The sequence below is a fragment of the Chiroxiphia lanceolata genome, chromosome 2, assembly GCF_009829145.1.
Source record: "Chiroxiphia lanceolata isolate bChiLan1 chromosome 2, bChiLan1.pri, whole genome shotgun sequence".
Taxonomy (NCBI): domain Eukaryota; kingdom Metazoa; phylum Chordata; class Aves; order Passeriformes; family Pipridae; genus Chiroxiphia; species Chiroxiphia lanceolata.
The window spans coordinates 20,373,292-20,390,613 of NC_045638.1; the positions used below are offsets into that span (position 1 = coordinate 20,373,292).

Here is a 17,322-nt window from a genome sequence, read left to right on the forward strand (position 1 = left end):
AGCAGTGTTCCTTAAAAGTCGAAAAGGGGCCAAAACATAATTCAGAGTCAATATTAAGTATCTGTGATGTGGAAAAATGTCAGTCAGACCATTTATACCTTTGTTCTACCTGTAATTATAGTACCAGTTGAATTAGTAAATTGGGAAATAAATAAATAAGATTATGAAACAAATGCTTAAATGTAGGAAAGAGATTAAAAATCATTAATTAATAAAGTTATCTAAAAGATGATTGATCTCAAGCAGTGACTGAATAGAAGATGGTTAAATATTCTGGTCAATAACAAATAGATGTTAGGTTTTAACTTCACTTACATGAAGCTAAGTACTGTGTTCAGGCTACAGCGAGGCCTAAAAATGTGATGAACCCCCCAGTATGCTAATTACAAGACTATAAGCAGAAGCCTAAGTTCCCTATGACAATCAAGATAACAGAATCTGCATCTCAACCTGACTCAGAATAGCCAACTGAGTTATCTTTAAGTAGAAGTCTACAAATGCTTGTAGGACAATGCTCCTTCTGGCTTGCCAGAAAGACAACTAGAGCAGCAGTCAGCAAAGAAGGAGCTGTACCACAGTAACTAATTGAACTGCACAAGACCTGTATCGTGTGACTTAGGACATTCATCTAACATTATAACTGGATTCCAGCCCTACCAGATCCAGAGTCTCTAACCATGAGGCTACTGTAAAAAATGTAAGGACTGGTGATGGCACCTCCTGTGCTTTGTTTTTTTTCTGGAGCTCACTACTACCTAGAATTTATCTTCTGACAGAGATTTAGGGGATGTTTCATCCAATTAAATGGGCATGATTGAACCTGTCACTTTAAGTCTTTGATCTTAGCTCTGAATTAGAGCGCAACTGAAAAATATATCCAAAAGTGAAACCATAGGGGCTTTGCAACATCTAGTTTTAAAGAAGTTTCATGATTATTGTAAACAGAACAACCTAGTAAGATAACTCTTTTTTCTTCTCTTTTTAGATATCTAAGGGATTTATGATGCTGAAGTAAAAACCATTTTTTTCTGAAAATAAAACAGCCAGCTGTCAAGGCTGATTCTTTGAAGTCCACTGTATGAACTTTACTAACTCCTTACTTAATGTTACCTAACCCATAATTGAATTGGATATCCTAAATCATTCATCAGGCTTGAGTTATCCCTATAGGTGGAAAAGGAAACATCAAAATCATACAGAAGCACTAAGTGAAATACTTCTCTAATTAATAAGATGACCAAGAAATGTTTCCAGTACTGTCAGTTTTATTTAAAAAATAGAGTCCAAACATCATTTTTATAAGTGCAACATATACACTGTTTTCTACAATTAAAAACAAAACAAAACAAAACCAACAAACAAACAAAAAAACCCAACAAATAAAACCAAAGCAAAACTGTAGTCATAATTATAGTGTCATTCCAACACAGAATCCATGAATTTCCGGTACTTCTTAAATATTCTTTTTCTGCTTCATCAAAGCATAAGAATTAATAATTAGTATCACTGTGACAGCCAGAGTGTCTGTCTAATGTCTTTCATGTTCTGTACTTTATTATTAAACTTTCTGGTACAGATTGCTTCAAGTACACACCAGAAGCTACATGTAACTGAACACAGTTCATGCAAAACAAAGGTACAATACTGAACTTGCATAATTTAAAGGTTTTCATTCTCTTGTTTAGTTCAACACCTTTGAAGGCCAACTGCTTGAACTCAAGGATTGAGCTGAGGTTGCATGAAGTGAGCAGTATATACTAAAGTACTTATGTAACTCAGATTGATCACAGTATGTGACTATCTTGAGCTCTACAAATTCAAATATGTAGTTAAGGCTGAGATCTATGCCTCTTGGAGTCTATTCAGTAACTTCTGAGACATATTTAGGAATACAGATGGAAAACAGTGACTGATAATGGGCTTGTTATGGGGAAATAAATTAAATCATTATATCATAACTGCATTTTTTGAGAAAATCATGTTATTCATTTATATTAAGAGTGTTTTCCTTTCAGACACTCATGTGAAGAGCAATGAAGACTGTAGCATGGAGGAAGTTTTCTAAGTAGCAAAGTCTATCCAGTTTCAAAGCCCTCCATGTCTTCTGGCATCAGCCTCAGCCTTGATGATAATGCCAAGCAAATGAAGTTAGCCATGACTGTGCCATTTCTGGACAGCTAGATATCAGCCCCTGCTCTAAGGGCATTTAACATATTTTGAAAAGACACTGGAACAAGGAGCAGCAGTACACAGTTACATATCTAAAGGTTTTTTCCTTGACCTCCTAGATATTTTAAAGCATTCCATCTAAAAATGAACATGTTTGATAGAAGAGAGCTGTACACTCATTTACCTGCTTTTTACTTGAGTGATAGTCCCAGGGTCAAACTGCATCCACAATAACTGCATAAATCCTGATTCCTTCTGTTGTTGATTCTTACAAACCACCATGCCATTTTTTTGGATCCTGTTTTTAAGCCCTGAGGGCTCCTCCTAAGTAGCCTATTAAGACAAGGTTACAAGCTATCACAGGGGTGACTCTTGGTTTTAGTAAATCAGGCCTCTGAGTATTAATGGGAATTAACCACACAAATTTATGCCTGTGCATAGCCACTGAGTTTAAGCTGATAAGTCAATACTCATGTGAATTCATATTCATAGCCAGATTAACCTCAGTTAGGCAACTCCATGTCTTTTTCTCAGAAAATGATAATATTTTTCAGTGTTGATACACCATCCTGGTTCTTCTTAGCAAACTTAGCCCTCAGTACTGTGGATGCTCGTCAGAGGTAGCCTTCCATGAACTACATTATAATGCTACAAGGACTGAAATTTCCTTCACTAACAGAGAAGACTTTAGACCTCTACTTTTACCTGAAGCCTTGAATTTGATTTCAAATAGTAGTTGAATTCACTTACCAACTTACTTCTCTTGGCTTATGAACAAAAGTATTTTGGATTGCTCAGATGGGGAGAATACACTACATAAACATAAAGGAAGACAGAGAAAGTGTTCAACAAATGTGTGTATTAACATCAACAGCTACAAATGTGGAAAGTAGAACACAGTTCTACAGTTCTAATCTAAGAACAAGATTGCTCTCAAAAGTCAGCCTATTCAGCTTAGTCCAAACCCTTAGATTCTAGATGTTTTGGGTATAAACTGACATTTGTACAAAGCCTCACTTGGGTTTAGTTGTGGTAATGAACTGATTTTATTTTATGATGGCATCTCTGTTCAACTGAGGGAATCCAGTGTTTATGAGCTTTGTTGTTGACTTGGTTGGTTTTTTACGAGTTTGACTGCTCACAGCTTCACAGAAAAACATTTTCCTATTTTCAGAAGGAAGGATTTGCTCAGTTCTATAGTTCATATAGTTTTAACAATATTCCTTTAATAATACAATGTACTGCAGATGTTCAGTTAACAAAAAGTATACACTGAAATATTTATGGGCTTTGGCAAGAGCTATATAAATTTATGTCAATCTGTTGCAAACACTATTGTTAAATGGAGTACTTAGCAGATTAAAATTATCCCTTTACTTCCGTTTCTTTTACTTGAAGAATTTGGGCCATACTACGTGTGAATGCAGTGGGACATATGCCAGAAGGAAGCAGGGTCACGGGAGATAAGAGGTGGAATTTGTGACATGTAACTTCAGCCATCTAACTCAGGGTGCACCTGACTAGTTGTCTCAGTTCAGGGACACAATAATCATGTACATTGCCTACATGTTAGACCAACAGTCTGGGTTTGGTCTGGAGTAAGCAACAGGTTGTTCTGGTATGAAAGGACATGGCTCGTCTCTGTCCATGAGGACCACCTGGACACAACCAGTTATCTATATGAATTTGAACAAAAATATGAGATGCCCAAACGAAGGGACCAGACTCTTGAGAGATCTGAAGGATTCAGGGCATCCAAGTTAGGATGCAACCTTTCTCCAGTCTTTAAGCTCCTAGCTATAAAGCAAATGCTGGGCAGTGAACTTAGAGTACAATTTGGTATTCTGTTATTGAGAGCAGTATTGACTGAAGGACTGACTCTCTGTATCTCACATAGGACCAGAACAAACATTTAGGAAAATTTAGCATTTTTACCTGAGTGACTTAAGAGTTCCCTACCAGGGTCTGTTAAATATTTTGCTTTTGGTGCAAGCAGATAAATACTTAAAGCTTTGTTATCATCATTTGCATTCTCAGTCCCTCTGATCTTATCCAGCCATAGTGTTGTAGAGACGAATTCCACAATCCTATGACTGACAGATGGATAAAGAGTAGATCTGTTACAGAATAAGTGCCAAGAAAGAGCAAGGACAAAAAGGACCTAAATGGAGGACCAAGAATCAATGCAGAACTTCATCAATTTGTGAAAAATGATGATGTACACAAGGAGACAGGTGAAGTATTCAATCTCTTGTCACTAACACCGATGAGAGATGGATATCAGCATCCTTTTAGTGCTTTAGAAAATTCTTTCATGGGTTTCTATGTTTTACACTAATTTTTATAGTACCTGTATGCAAAATTGCATAGAGAAAAAATAAATCCTTACAAATAAGTCACATTTTAATACTAGTAAGGGGAGTTGATTGAGAGAAATGCTAAATGGTATAAAATTCAAAGGACTAAAGCAGGGAGCAAGGGACACTATATTTTAAAGTGAGTTGAAGTGTACTCTTACTCCCTTCTGAAGACTTAACTCCAGTCTTGATTCACTTAACATTTACAAAATAAATGAAGATGACAAAATCTTTCCTTTAAAAATATGACAATTTTTTCCCTTATGAAAACGGTATAATTCAGTAGCAAATAAATAAATAGCCATGATTTCAGTAACAAAAGCAACTGACATTACTCAATACACACTCTCTAGCTTGGAACACAGACCTTTACCTCTCCTGGCAGCTGGTACATAAACAGTGTCTCCTACCCTTCACACCTGCCTCACGAGTTACTGTGAACTTGAAGCATCCCACTGGTGCTCCTGGCTCTTTGTCTCTAAGCACCGCATCACTTATACCCACCAACACTCCAACTGAGCTGTTGGGAATCTCATTAAGGAAACACAGCTTGATCTCTGCAGCTGCTCAGAGCTTCTAAACTGCCTTCCTCATTAAATAAGTGCTGTCCTGCATCCACTCCCTCTGTCAGAGGCATATCAGGCCATTCCTCATACACATTACCTTTTTCTTTTTAAACAAGATGAAACACCAAACATAGCCTTTATGTTAATCTAGAAGAGATTCCTTTGGGGTTACTTTCTTCTTCCTTTACCAGTCTAGTTAAACATGATAGATTCAGGGTCTTGGTTTGCCATTTGAGCCATATGTCTTAATACGTCCTTTTTAGTTATGATACCCAGCAGCCTCCTAGAGGAGAAAAGGAAAGGAAAGGTCAACAATCATCTCATATATCATCCGGGTTTTTTTTCTGTTCAGTTGCAAGGACATTTTGTGAGTGCTTCCATATAGCACTGTCCATCTCATCCATTCCCCAGTGATTATCTCTTTATAAAAGTATTTTCACCTCACGTATTTCTACTACTCTGGCCATGATAATAAAGTGAGATACTTTGGTTTGTTACCTCTTTTTGTTGGGAACATGAGTGAGTGAGGAGCTACAACAACTAACACTTTGTGTAACAAAATTATGAGTTTCCTTAGGCTCAGGCTGTAGAGGACCAACAGCACAAAATGAAGGCATCAGTGCTTGGTAATACACAAAGTAAGCTGAAGCACAGAATTTCTGAAGCTCTTGCTGTCCAACAGCACAATTCCTTCAAATTTAAAGGGTAATTTCTCATTTATGTGAACCTAAATGTACTATACCCATCAAGAAAGACATGGCCTACGGGATGTCTGGCCCCAACAGTCAAAAATTTCATAACCCTCAGTATTCAAGGGCTTTTACTTCCAGTCCTTGAAGACCATTAGGCATTGAATTTTGAAACAATGTCATTGTTATAGTTTTTCCACTTTTCATTTCATGTAAGTGCCAAAACTCAAGGTCAAAATTTCCAAATCCAGGCACCTACAATCAGGACCTAAATCTGCATCCCACTAATGATTCTTATTTCCTTAATGTTGAGGACACTGCATTAATAATAACAACTGATACATGATATTTTTGCATAACAAAAAGTTATCTTGACAAAAGAATAAATTTTAGTCTTCCATATTTGAAAGCGATGGTTCCAGCTTTGTTATCCTGTTCTCAAGTTTCTTCTTACTGCTGGATCCTGGGATGAACCACAATGCCCAAATATCTCAAATCCCATTGGAATTATGGGATGTTATTTCTACTCCACATAGTGCAGCTTTTTACTCTCCTAATTTCATGTTTGCCCACCTCCTTCAGCTGTTTTTTTTTGAGGGCCTTTGGTTTATATGCTTTTTCATTATCCCATAAACAAAGTTAAACAGATTAATTTTCCACCAGGGACACCTTTATCACACTCTTCACAAGCATCTAATCTAGCTGGATGACTAGAAAGAGACACATTCTTTCCAAACAATACTACTTGCCAGATCTGCCTCTGTTGAAAACTGAGTGATAGTGGGAGTCAGAACAGTTTATTTTGTATTTATATTTACTTTATCTAAATACACTAAGGATTTGGGAGAACAGAATGAAACATAAAACCCAGCAAACACCATTTTTTTTCTGAGTCTGACTTCTTTTGCTGCCTTGGAGAGACTCTGGGTGATGTTCCCTTATTCTTCCATTCATAAAATAAGAAAAAATAAAAATATTCACTTGACTGTCTCAGAGGTGGTGATTAATTAGCTACCATCTATACTTGCCTTTAAATAACAACAATGGTGGTTTTGTTAATGCTGAAGAAAATCTCCTCAGATTCTCTAAGTGTGCTTGACTCAGCAACTACTCACCCACTGCGAGTGACAAGACACTGCCGGAGTCCAAGTTTTCGGAAAATATCTACCACAGTCTCCATTGGTGTGTGGTCAGTGACAGTGAAAGGGCTCAGGTTGAGAATACGACGCAGTTTCAGTGGATGGGGACTGTTGGGTGGCAGTTCTGGGGGGTCCTCAGTGAAGTACACGATGGAGTTGCTCACCACCCCATCCTGACGCTGCCTTGCATTCTCTGTGCAACAGAAAGATCAATGTAGACAGTGAATTAGGCTTGATAACAAACAAACAAAAAAAAGTCCTCCTTTGGAACGCAAAGGTAGTAGTTTGGTTTTGTCTTTAACATACTTAATTCCCAGAAGCTGGGGTTACTGAGCAAACTTGAATTTCCTTGAGACATTGCTCCCTTGAAGCAAATACAAGTGATATTTTCACAGGCACTTACTATTCCTTGGTTGGCATAATGCTTTTTCTGAATAAATATGCAGTTCACTGCCTTCACAAACATCACTAATGCAATTTCTGTCAAATTCAAATGACCATATGTAATTTCCTCCATTGTGAGAATCGCAAAAGAAATTTTATTATATGCCTGAATGAGTGGAGTCAGCAGCTGTTGTGTATGGTCCCAGCTGGCTTGGAGAAAAACTTCTCAGTGGAGTTGGGAAAATGTGGACATGGTGAATGGATTTATGAATGCAAAGCTAGGGAACTACAAACTCACATCCCAAGGATTCGGGGTGGCGTGGTATTGTTCTAGACCAGCACACCTCTCTGGCATGCAGAATAAATTTTGTAGGCTTACTCTCAATTCCTTAAATAGAGTTTGCATATATAGATTTTAAAAGAGAAATGAAAAACACTATCCTACTTAAAGGAAAATAGTAAAGGGAGGAACAAAATATAGGGATAAATGAGTTTGATACGTTTTTCTCAATAGCACATATTTGACCACTTTTAAAAGTTCAAAAGCTATTATTAATACTTTGATCAAACTACAAAGTGAACATCACCCTGCATCTGGAGTTTACGTCATCAGTATAAGCCTTTTACTTTAAAGTATGTTCCAAGAAGAATTCTTAGCAGGGAAGTAGTTTATCTTCTTTGTAGTGTTTACCTCATTTCTACTCAACACTATAGGGTGTAAACAATATAGGAGACAGATATCCAAACGAGAGACAACTTCTCTCTCTCCAGAATAAGCATGTTTGGCTCTGAGGGTTTAACTCTGTCTCCTTTTCTTTTTTTTTTTTTTATAAATTCTTGTAAATAGTTAGAACTACTATCTTTGATAAACACAGGTTGCTTCTGTTCTTAAGAGATACAGCAAATCAGACATACTCAAAGCATATGTATATATTCTTGGAGCTCATTGCCATCAATCAAAGTGCAGAAACCTGCTCCTGTGACTTGTAATGTGTAGACAGTAATTGTTTGCAACATATTCCAGCTGTGATTTTTTTTATGTTTAACGATCATTGTCTTGTAATATTTCTGGAACTGGAGCAGTGCTGGCTCAAACCTAATATCAGCACAGTATGTGATTTTCAACCTTCTCACCCTACATATTACAAGTTCTATTGCAATTTATAGAAATGATGCTAGCTTTGTCTCAGCTCGCTTTGATTCATACATCTAATTTCAAGTGTGAATATGCCTGCATAGTTCTTTGATGTATGATCTGTGCCAAGAGGTAACATTAATCAAACTGAAGGTAACTCCCACCTTTGATAAAAACCTTTGACAGCAAGGTATTTCCTTCCCAAAGCTGCACCCAAAGAAATAAGGCCAAGCGCTTCAGTTACCACATTGCTGTTCCCAAGACAGCAATGACCCTGAACAACAGTGATTAGCCAAAGCCATGATTTCACTCTTCCATGTCAAACATCTCTCTGGAGAAATGTGAACGATGTAGTACTACAGAGTAAATTCAGTGGCATCAGAAAAATGGTGGATTTTGTACACAGTCTCACTGGACGGGGGAGTAGGAGCAAAGTAAAACAGAATGGATCATTTTTGCAGTTGGTGGGTAAGAAAAGCAGATACAGATTAACAGAAAGAGCAAAGCAAATGGATGACAATGTCTAGTTTTAAAGCGTAATCGATGCAGAAGGCTCTTGTCGCAGCTAGAGAGTGAATTAGTTCTCCCAAATGTGAAACAGCCTCTCATATTCAGGAGTTCACATTTCACAGCCTACATCAAATATGTTGCTCTCTCAACTCCACGCTGGGAAAAGCATGTTATACAGGCCACCTGGCTATTGTCCAAGGCTCTGTCTTTTGTACAGTGCCTCTGGAGCTGGCCAAATTTAAGAAAAGCTTTACAGGGTCAAATACTCCCCTCTGTAAGACTGTAAAGTAGGTGCCATCTAAAATGTAAACACCTATTCCCAGAGGGTGACTCTGCCCACCTGACCTGCCTACCTACTCAACAAGGATCAGTGGAAGGATGCAATCCTCCTGAGGATGCTTCTGAGCAATTGGAAATGGCATTGCCACTAACTCTACAGGCACTGGATGCATTTCTAGAGCATGCTCAGTGCTCTGCTCAGTAATAAATAAATTATGTAGGGGCAAATCACGAGGCAGATAGCTCTGTATGAATGGGTATTTGATGCAGGACTCGGTAGCTATTGTCATCATCCAAGAATTCAGATGTTTGAGGGAATTGGAGTACTTCCCCAGACTATTCCTTGGACCACCAGGGAATCAGCATACTGCTGATGCACAGTTAATTGGGCCTGAGAAAGAAGCTGAGGATTCTTGGTTGAAACAGTATCTCTGTGAAATCTCTGTCATCTCTTTTCTTCTTCTGCATGTAGTATTGATGACTTTATTCTGTGAGATGAGGGGAATCAAGTAATAGCTGAATGTCCTTAAATAAATTAATATAAAATTTAGGTCTAAAGACTTAGACTGAGTCTTTTTTTCATCCCAGACATGAAAATAAATAGGCATTAAAAAAATGTCTTTAAAGAGCACTGTTATTTCAAATTTTATTTTAGCTTTGTGAGAAGAGAGCTCTAAAGTGACCTTCAAAAATAACCCCAATTTTCCATTTATTAATTTTCTCATCTGAAAAATATGGGAATTTTCACCTGAGACAACAATTTTTTAAAGGTGCCTGTAGCAGAGGGATGAAACAAGTCCAGGCAGAGAAGAATAATTCCAAGTCAAGGAGATTTGGATATACCAGATCTTCCACTCCCCTGCAAAGTACAAGGCAACCATGTCCAGACAGCAGTTTGCCTGCCTGCCCACCTGGGCCTCAACAGGACTGCCAGAATTGGGAGCAGACAGTGGGACTGATCTGGCAGCCTTGCAGACCTCTGCAGTTCTGGATGCCCTGGATACGGAAAAGCTGGGAAAACTTGCTTTCATCCAATATACCTATTTTTCAATCATCTCTACTTAGCCATCAGGCCAACCAGGAAAAGGCCTGCTGGGTCAAAGCCTTTGATGGCCTGGATGTGGGCTCTCAGGTAACCAGCCAGCTGTCTGCTGGATGCTAGACAAAACTCAGCAATTTTTACCAAACGTCCTCCACTGAAAAGGTTTCCACCTGTAGGGATAAAGGCCTACATGTGAGAAAAACTGAGAGAGTACAACAAAAAGAAGCACAGGAATTTATATTTCATCACAGGGTGACAAAAGTTTATGACTACTCCAGCTTCTTCTTGTATTGTACTGGTTTGAGTGACAGCAAAATTAAGCCTACAAAGGTCAAGCCCACAGAATTCCACTAGGTGGTATGAAGCAATAGAAAAGCTTCCAGGTCCTAGCAACTAGTAAATCAAAACTCCTTTCAAAATCAAACTTCTGCACACTGATACTCTACTCACTTATTGCAAGAATCAGCTCTCGTCTCTGTGCAAATCCAATAAGTCTCTCCGAGTCTTTTGAAACCACTACTGGAAAGCCATTGTAGTCAGTCTCTTTGATAAGTGTCTCAACATCCTCCACCGTCATGCTGTCCTGTGTCAGAACAGAGAGAGGAGCTTCCCCACGTCTTGGTCTCATCACATCAGTTGCCAGGGTTCGGTGGGTAAATTCATCTTTCACGTCCAGAAATGGGTAGCCATTCAGATGAATGTGAGCTTCATAGATCCCTTCTTTTCCAAAGGCATCTGCCACCCACTTGCTTGTGACAGCTGCAGCCATAAGAGGTACAATGTACTCCAGGCCTCCTGTTAGCTCAAACATAATCACCACCAGAGAGACCGTCATTCGAGTAACACCACCTGCCAACAAGGAAAAGAATCAAGTTTCTCTCAGTGCTGGTATACATACTAAGCAACTCATTTATATTTTTGAGTCTTACACTTGTAAAGGCATGTAATTATTCATGCTGAGTACTTTGCCCTTATACTTTGTGAAGTATTTTTGGGCTTATTTCACTGAAGAAACATATTTTTCATCTACTGCAATTTTCATCAAGAAGGTTGAGTGAACTTGCTGATGCCAAAGATGCTAACATTGAAAAGCAAACAATGAATGCCAAGACAGAGCTTGAAAACCAGAAAGGATGCCAAAAAAAATAATCTCAAACTTGAGAAACTAAAATTAAATCCTGCCATTACCTCTCTAAAATGACTCCAAGAATCAGGCTAAGTACCATGGCTGAGGCAAGTAGGAGCATGGAGAGGTGGCTTTCACACTGGCCTATCTATAGGATTCATACTGAAGAGAAAGCTAAGCATTATGTTTGGGCACAACACGGTTACAAAATCCTATGTTATAATAGCTTAGGGCTACTGCAAGAGCTATGTTATAGTTAAAGTCTAGCTTTTGATATCACTATAGTAATACAGTTTGAACTGTGTATAACTTGGTTTGAGGCCATCTAGGCATGCAGCCATAGACAGGGTTGTAGCTATATTTTTCAGTCTAGTCTTTCTGTATTAATTTCATAAGCAACCTCATTGCTCCATCACTTTACATTAAAGGATAAAAATACCCACATAACTGTAGACAAGTGTGTATGTATCCCTGAATTATTAGGTAACATTTCTTTGCCTCTGTTCAAAAGGTAAATGTAATGAATTGCTATTTTTAGGCCTCAAAATAAAGCACCATTTTAGATGAGAGAAATCAGAAACAGGTCATAAAAAGATGCTGTTCATCTAGCAGCATACAGGAAAACTAGATTGTTGATTACTTAACACAGTGATCCAGATATGACTTTCATCTGAGGAATGTCTTAAACTTCTGGCTCTGAAAAGCTGAGAGCAGATACCAGAGCAAGGATCATTTAATACTTACTCCATATCTTTTACTCTAGACAAGACGGGTCTTAGGCTTAAGTACAAGCTGTGACCATTCTGCTGTATGTCTCACCATACTATTAAAATCACTGCACCTTAATTTGGACCTTTTAAAAGAAGAGACTACTGCGGCCTCACCTTGAGTACTGTTTGAAGTTTTGGGCACAACAATATAAAAAAGACTTTAAGCAATTAGAGAGCATCCAAAGGAGGCCAATGAAGATGGTGAAGGGTCGGGAGGGGAGCAGCTGAGTCACTTGGTCTGTTCAGCCTGTAGGAAACTGAGGGGACACCTCATTGTGGTCTTCAACATCCTCACGTGGGGAAGCAGAGGAACAGGTACTGATTTCTTCATTCTCGTGACCAGTGACAGGACCCGAGGAAATGGCATGAAGCTGCACCAGGGGAGATTCAGGTTGGATATCAGGAAAAGATTTTTCACCCAGAGGGTGGTTGGGCACTGAAACAGGCTCCCCAGGGCAGTGGTCACAGCACCAAGGCTGACAGAGTTCAAGAAGCGTTTGGACAACACTCTCAGGCACATGGTGTGACTCTTGGGGTGTCCTGTGCAGGGCCAGGAATTGGACTCCTTGGTCCCTTCTAACTCAGCATATTCTAAGATTCTATCATTCTATGCAGACTAGCTGATCGGCTGGAATATCAGAGCAAAATTTTTGTGTATTATTTCTATTATGAACATTAAGATCATTTATCAAGATGAGAAAGCATTTTACTTGTTTTGACAGTAAGATTAATCCTAGCTATTTTAATGTGTCTACACTGTTGTAGGTGTTCTCATCCAAAGGGAAGATCCAGATTGCCTATACAATTTCTGGAGAAAAAAAGGCCCTTTTGAGGCCAAATTTATCTGTTCATTTGCCCTGGTTTTAGATGTGTGTTGCCAGATAAGACTGATCTTTCCAGTGTCTCATTTTTCTGGTTTAACTGTGAAGGGTATCAAGACAGCTAGCTCAGATGTTTATGTCTACATTACAGACATTAAATTTTCAAGCAAATCCCACCCTTCCTTCCTCTATAACTGATCACACAAATGATCCTGCTTTTCCAATATAAGCATCCAAATATGAAAAATTTCCAGCTCTTCCTTGAGTACATCTTTCATTTCAGACCTACCCAATTGCATTAATCATGTGTTATGCACCCCACTACTTTTTCATCAGCTAATGACAATATCAATAACAACAATTAAATGAGACAGACCATACAAGTACAGAAGGGAAAGATATGATCAGGCAAAAAAATGTTCAGATGGTATGCTTGTAACATTCCTCTTGTATCTATGGATAGAAATTTGATATGTGAGATCATTATTCAATGATCTTGCTTTAATAGTTAACAGATCATTGCTGTTATATCCAATAAATCCTATTAATTGAGTGTAATCTGATATTGGCTTATGGTCAAAACAAAAACCAAAATACAGCTCGGTTGACCATAGCATGACACACAGCCAAAATAAGACCCAGAATTTCTACCTCTGTAAGCTTAAAATTTTATCAGAACCAGGAATTGTTTTCCCTGCACTGAGAGAGAGCACAGTCTAAACAAATAAATAGTTTTAGTCCAGTTACAGTGAATTTAATTACACCAAAAGGAAAAAAAACAAGCAAAAATACTGCTACGTGGAAACTTGCAGCCTAACTTCAGGTTTTTTATTTTCCTTGTCTGTGCTTTTTGACGGATTACAAGGAGTAGCCATTGGTGGCTGCAAGTCTCTCTGTTGCTGACTACCTGGTAGATCACTGGAGGTCATTAGAGGCAGCTGCCCATTCTTTAGACCATCACATCTTGATTTCAGCCTCTGTTACATCCAGAAATGCCAGCATAGCAACTGACACAAATACAATTTGTATGTCACCAAACATCAGTGTTTTTCATGTGTACATGTGTTTTCATACCCAAGCAAGCCGCAGCTCCGACCATTGCATAAAGTCCTGGTGTGACACAGTCTGCCCCAGGTCTGCACCAGTTCCTGAAGATGATCCAGTCATGATGGTGATATGCCAGCTGCTCTACTCCAATCCCAACCATCCTTCCAGCCATGGCTCCAACAGCCATGCTAGGAATGAAAAGGCCTGAAGGGATCTGGAATGAAATAAAGACACATGAGCACCTTGAATAAAATTACTAGTATCAAACAATTTTTTATTATGAGTAAGAAGACCAAGTTTCCTTATTAAAAATACTGGCTCAGAAGGCTATAGCCTCATGGCAGCCTACAGTGCTGATCTCCATGGTCTGACATAGGTTTCTGCAGTGACTGAGTTTATGTGGCTACATGTGTATTAATAGTTTTATAAAATGTTAATACATTTTTTAAATTAATTTTGAATCCTACTTGCTGCATCACACTGAATTTGGGAGATAAATGGTGTTTCTGAATAATAGTCTGTTTTTGAAGTCAAGATGCTCCTGGCTTTGCCTTTATTGTTTTCTCAGTAGGAAGTCAGGAACTGCTCATGATTCTGTCATAGGCTTAAGAAGGAGTTTAACAGAAAATAACATCTTGATTTCACCCTCTATCAGATGGAGCACTTTATGGTTTTATTACTACATTTTCATGTTAAATCAGACCAGATTTTAAATTAAATGTCAAATGCAGAATAAAAATTCGGAGAAAAGAGGTTGACTGCTCAGAGACAGTAATTTCTTCATCTCAGTTTGCTACGTATTTTTTTGCTATCATTAGATCCAGAACTAAGTGCTCAGATAATGGGAGATGTAGACAGACAGCTTTGTGTTTTTTATGGGCTCTAGCAATCAGATACATAGAGCTCACCAAAAACATCTTAGTATATATTGAAAGCTTGGATAAATTGTTCTTGAACCTTTCATCATTCGTTTAGGGGGAGGAGGATTTGTTGAAAGAAAAAGTTGCAAATCCAGAATAATCAAATCATATATCTATTAGTCCTCCTATTCATTCCCTCTTTTTTCCAAGCTACAGTTCTTAAAAAGATTCAAAAATAGACCTTTTCAGATACTTTTATATTTTTGTGATGCTTTAAATGTGTAAAATAGTCAATTTAAAATAATTAATTCCCTGAGAATAGCTACCTTGAGGCACATTAAGACATTAATCTACCTAGACAAACAACAATGTAAATAGTCCATATCCATGACAGAGCTAAAAAACAGCTGCAGTGGGAATCATCTTGAATTTGCTTATTGGCAACAGCAGATTTAAACTCCCATACAGATTTCTTCTTCACCTAACAAAAGCACAGATGACTAGAAGGTGGAAAAGCAGCGGCCCACAGAGCAAGGTGCTGGCAGGCAGGTGAGCCAGCAGCATCTCAGCAGCACCCACGTGCTGGGCCTAGGTCAGAGGCACACAAGCCCTGCCAGCCAGACCAAGGCTGCCGATGGCAACCCATCTGTGTCTCGTGCTCACGGCAGCTTCTGCACTTGTCTCTGACTTACCTTCATTCCAAAAGTGAATATCGTGATGATGATTTTAAACACCAAAGCCAAGGCAAGCTGCCACATGGCAGAGTAGACTCCAGGGCCAGCAGGTCTGTCAGGAATGTCATCCACTGGCCGGGTCATGTTGGGGTCATTGATGTAGTCACAGAGCTGTGAGGACTCCAGGGCCCCACAGTCATTGAAGAGCTCTGAGATCAGCTCGCTGGTGCTCCTCCGTGTGTAGGGGTTGGGGTAGGCGATGATGGCAGTGATGGCTGTAATCACTATGACCTCCAGCACTGGGTATTTCCCAAGTCTGGTGGTTTTTCGCCTCCTGCACCAAGCGATGTTGCATCGGATAAAGAGGGTGCCCCAGAGGCCCCCAAAGACGCCAAGTAGGATGAAGGGGAAGAGCTCAGCCATGTACCAGGGGGTGTGGTACTCCACGTAGAACAGGACCAGTCGGCTGTTCCCAAAAGGATTAATGGACCTCAGTGTGAAGGCAGCCACAAGAGCAGCGAAAAATGACCTCCAGAGGGTTTTCAGAGGAAAGTAATAGCTGACCTAAAACCAAGAAGAGACCATAAACATTTCACTGAGTGTGACAGAGGGTGCTCCTTTTAACTGCCATCCCCACCTGTTTCATTTTACTTCACTGGGAGCACTAGTCCTTACCACAACCAGAATATGTTCACAAAGGTATTAGAAAAACATTTTCAGATTTCAGACAGGGAGCAGCAACTAGTTAAAAATCAAAAAATCTAAATTCAGAGTTGCTGTCTAGAGAGTACAAGATGGATGCTTGACAGCATGGCCCATGCGTCAGTAAGCAGAAAGCTGGAGAAACCTCAGCCCAGAGACACGTTTCCAAATTGAATCATCTAATTTGTTTCCAGAAAGCCAGTGCTGCTCTGCTACTCAAATTAGGCTACAATATCTGGTTATTTCTTATTACTGGAAATCAAAAGTCGTTTTTGCTTTAGAAGAAAAATAAGCATATAAATACTTGGGAAAAAAAAGAGTAATCTTAGAAAAAAGTGTCAAATGAAAATATATTTATTGAAGCAAGTGAACTTCCAGGTCTCACCTCTTCCAGACTGAAAAGCACACCTCCAATTGGAGCCCCAAAGGCAACAGAAACTCCTGCAGCAGCTGCAGCTGAAAGCACCTACAAAACAAATGTTTACATGCAAGGCATGAGTCCTTTGAAGCCCCAAGTAATCAGACAGGGAAATTAGAGATAACGTGAACCAACCTCACCTCTCTTCTCTTTCCTTCATTCTTGCTGTACTTTGAGAAAAGGCTGCTGAAGAAGTTTCCACAGCAACAGGCCACGTGGACTAACGGCCCCTCTTTCCCAAGGCTGAGGCCTGAAGATACCACCAGAACCAAGGTGACTGTTTTGATTAAAAGTGTCCACTTTCCCAGGTAGCCCCTAATAATGAACCCACTCAAGATGGTTTTTATCTGGAAAGCAGGAAGAACATGTTGAAGAGATAAAGAAACCTTTTCTACTCTGAACTTTCAAATGGAGTTAAAACTCCAGTGGCGTTTAAAAAGTTGTAGACTGCTTGAAAAGAGTCAGTGATGGAGAGAAAGAAACCACAGGTAGGGCAGCTTTCCCACAGCAATATCTGAGCAGGGGTTAAGCAGACCACACTTTTACTGCTTTTATGGGTGGTCCCCGTAACAGTCAGTAAGGACTCTCACAGAGATCAATAGAAATATGAAACTCTTATATATCTCCTTGGCTT

The 17,322-nt window shown here is 39.1% G+C and overlaps 1 protein-coding gene across 2 annotated transcripts in view; it reads right to left on the reverse strand.

The window, feature by feature from the left end:
* Nucleotides 1-1,247: 1,247 nt before the first annotated feature.
* The window catches only part of CLCN4 (chloride voltage-gated channel 4), a 40,295-nt gene continuing 24,220 nt past the window's right edge, over nt 1,248-17,322 (reverse strand). For both annotated transcript variants that reach the window (XM_032679888.1, XM_032679887.1), the window contains 7 exons: nt 16,829-17,035; nt 16,656-16,736; nt 15,587-16,132; nt 14,062-14,248; nt 10,721-11,119; nt 6,897-7,113; nt 1,248-5,375 (listed from right to left, as the gene is read on the reverse strand). In XM_032679888.1, coding sequence (XP_032535779.1) covers nt 5,285-5,375; nt 6,897-7,113; nt 10,721-11,119; nt 14,062-14,248; nt 15,587-16,132; nt 16,656-16,736; nt 16,829-17,035 — 1,728 coding nt within the window. In that variant the 3' untranslated portion in view covers nt 1,248-5,284. The remainder of the gene's footprint in view (nt 5,376-6,896; nt 7,114-10,720; nt 11,120-14,061; nt 14,249-15,586; nt 16,133-16,655; nt 16,737-16,828; nt 17,036-17,322) is intronic.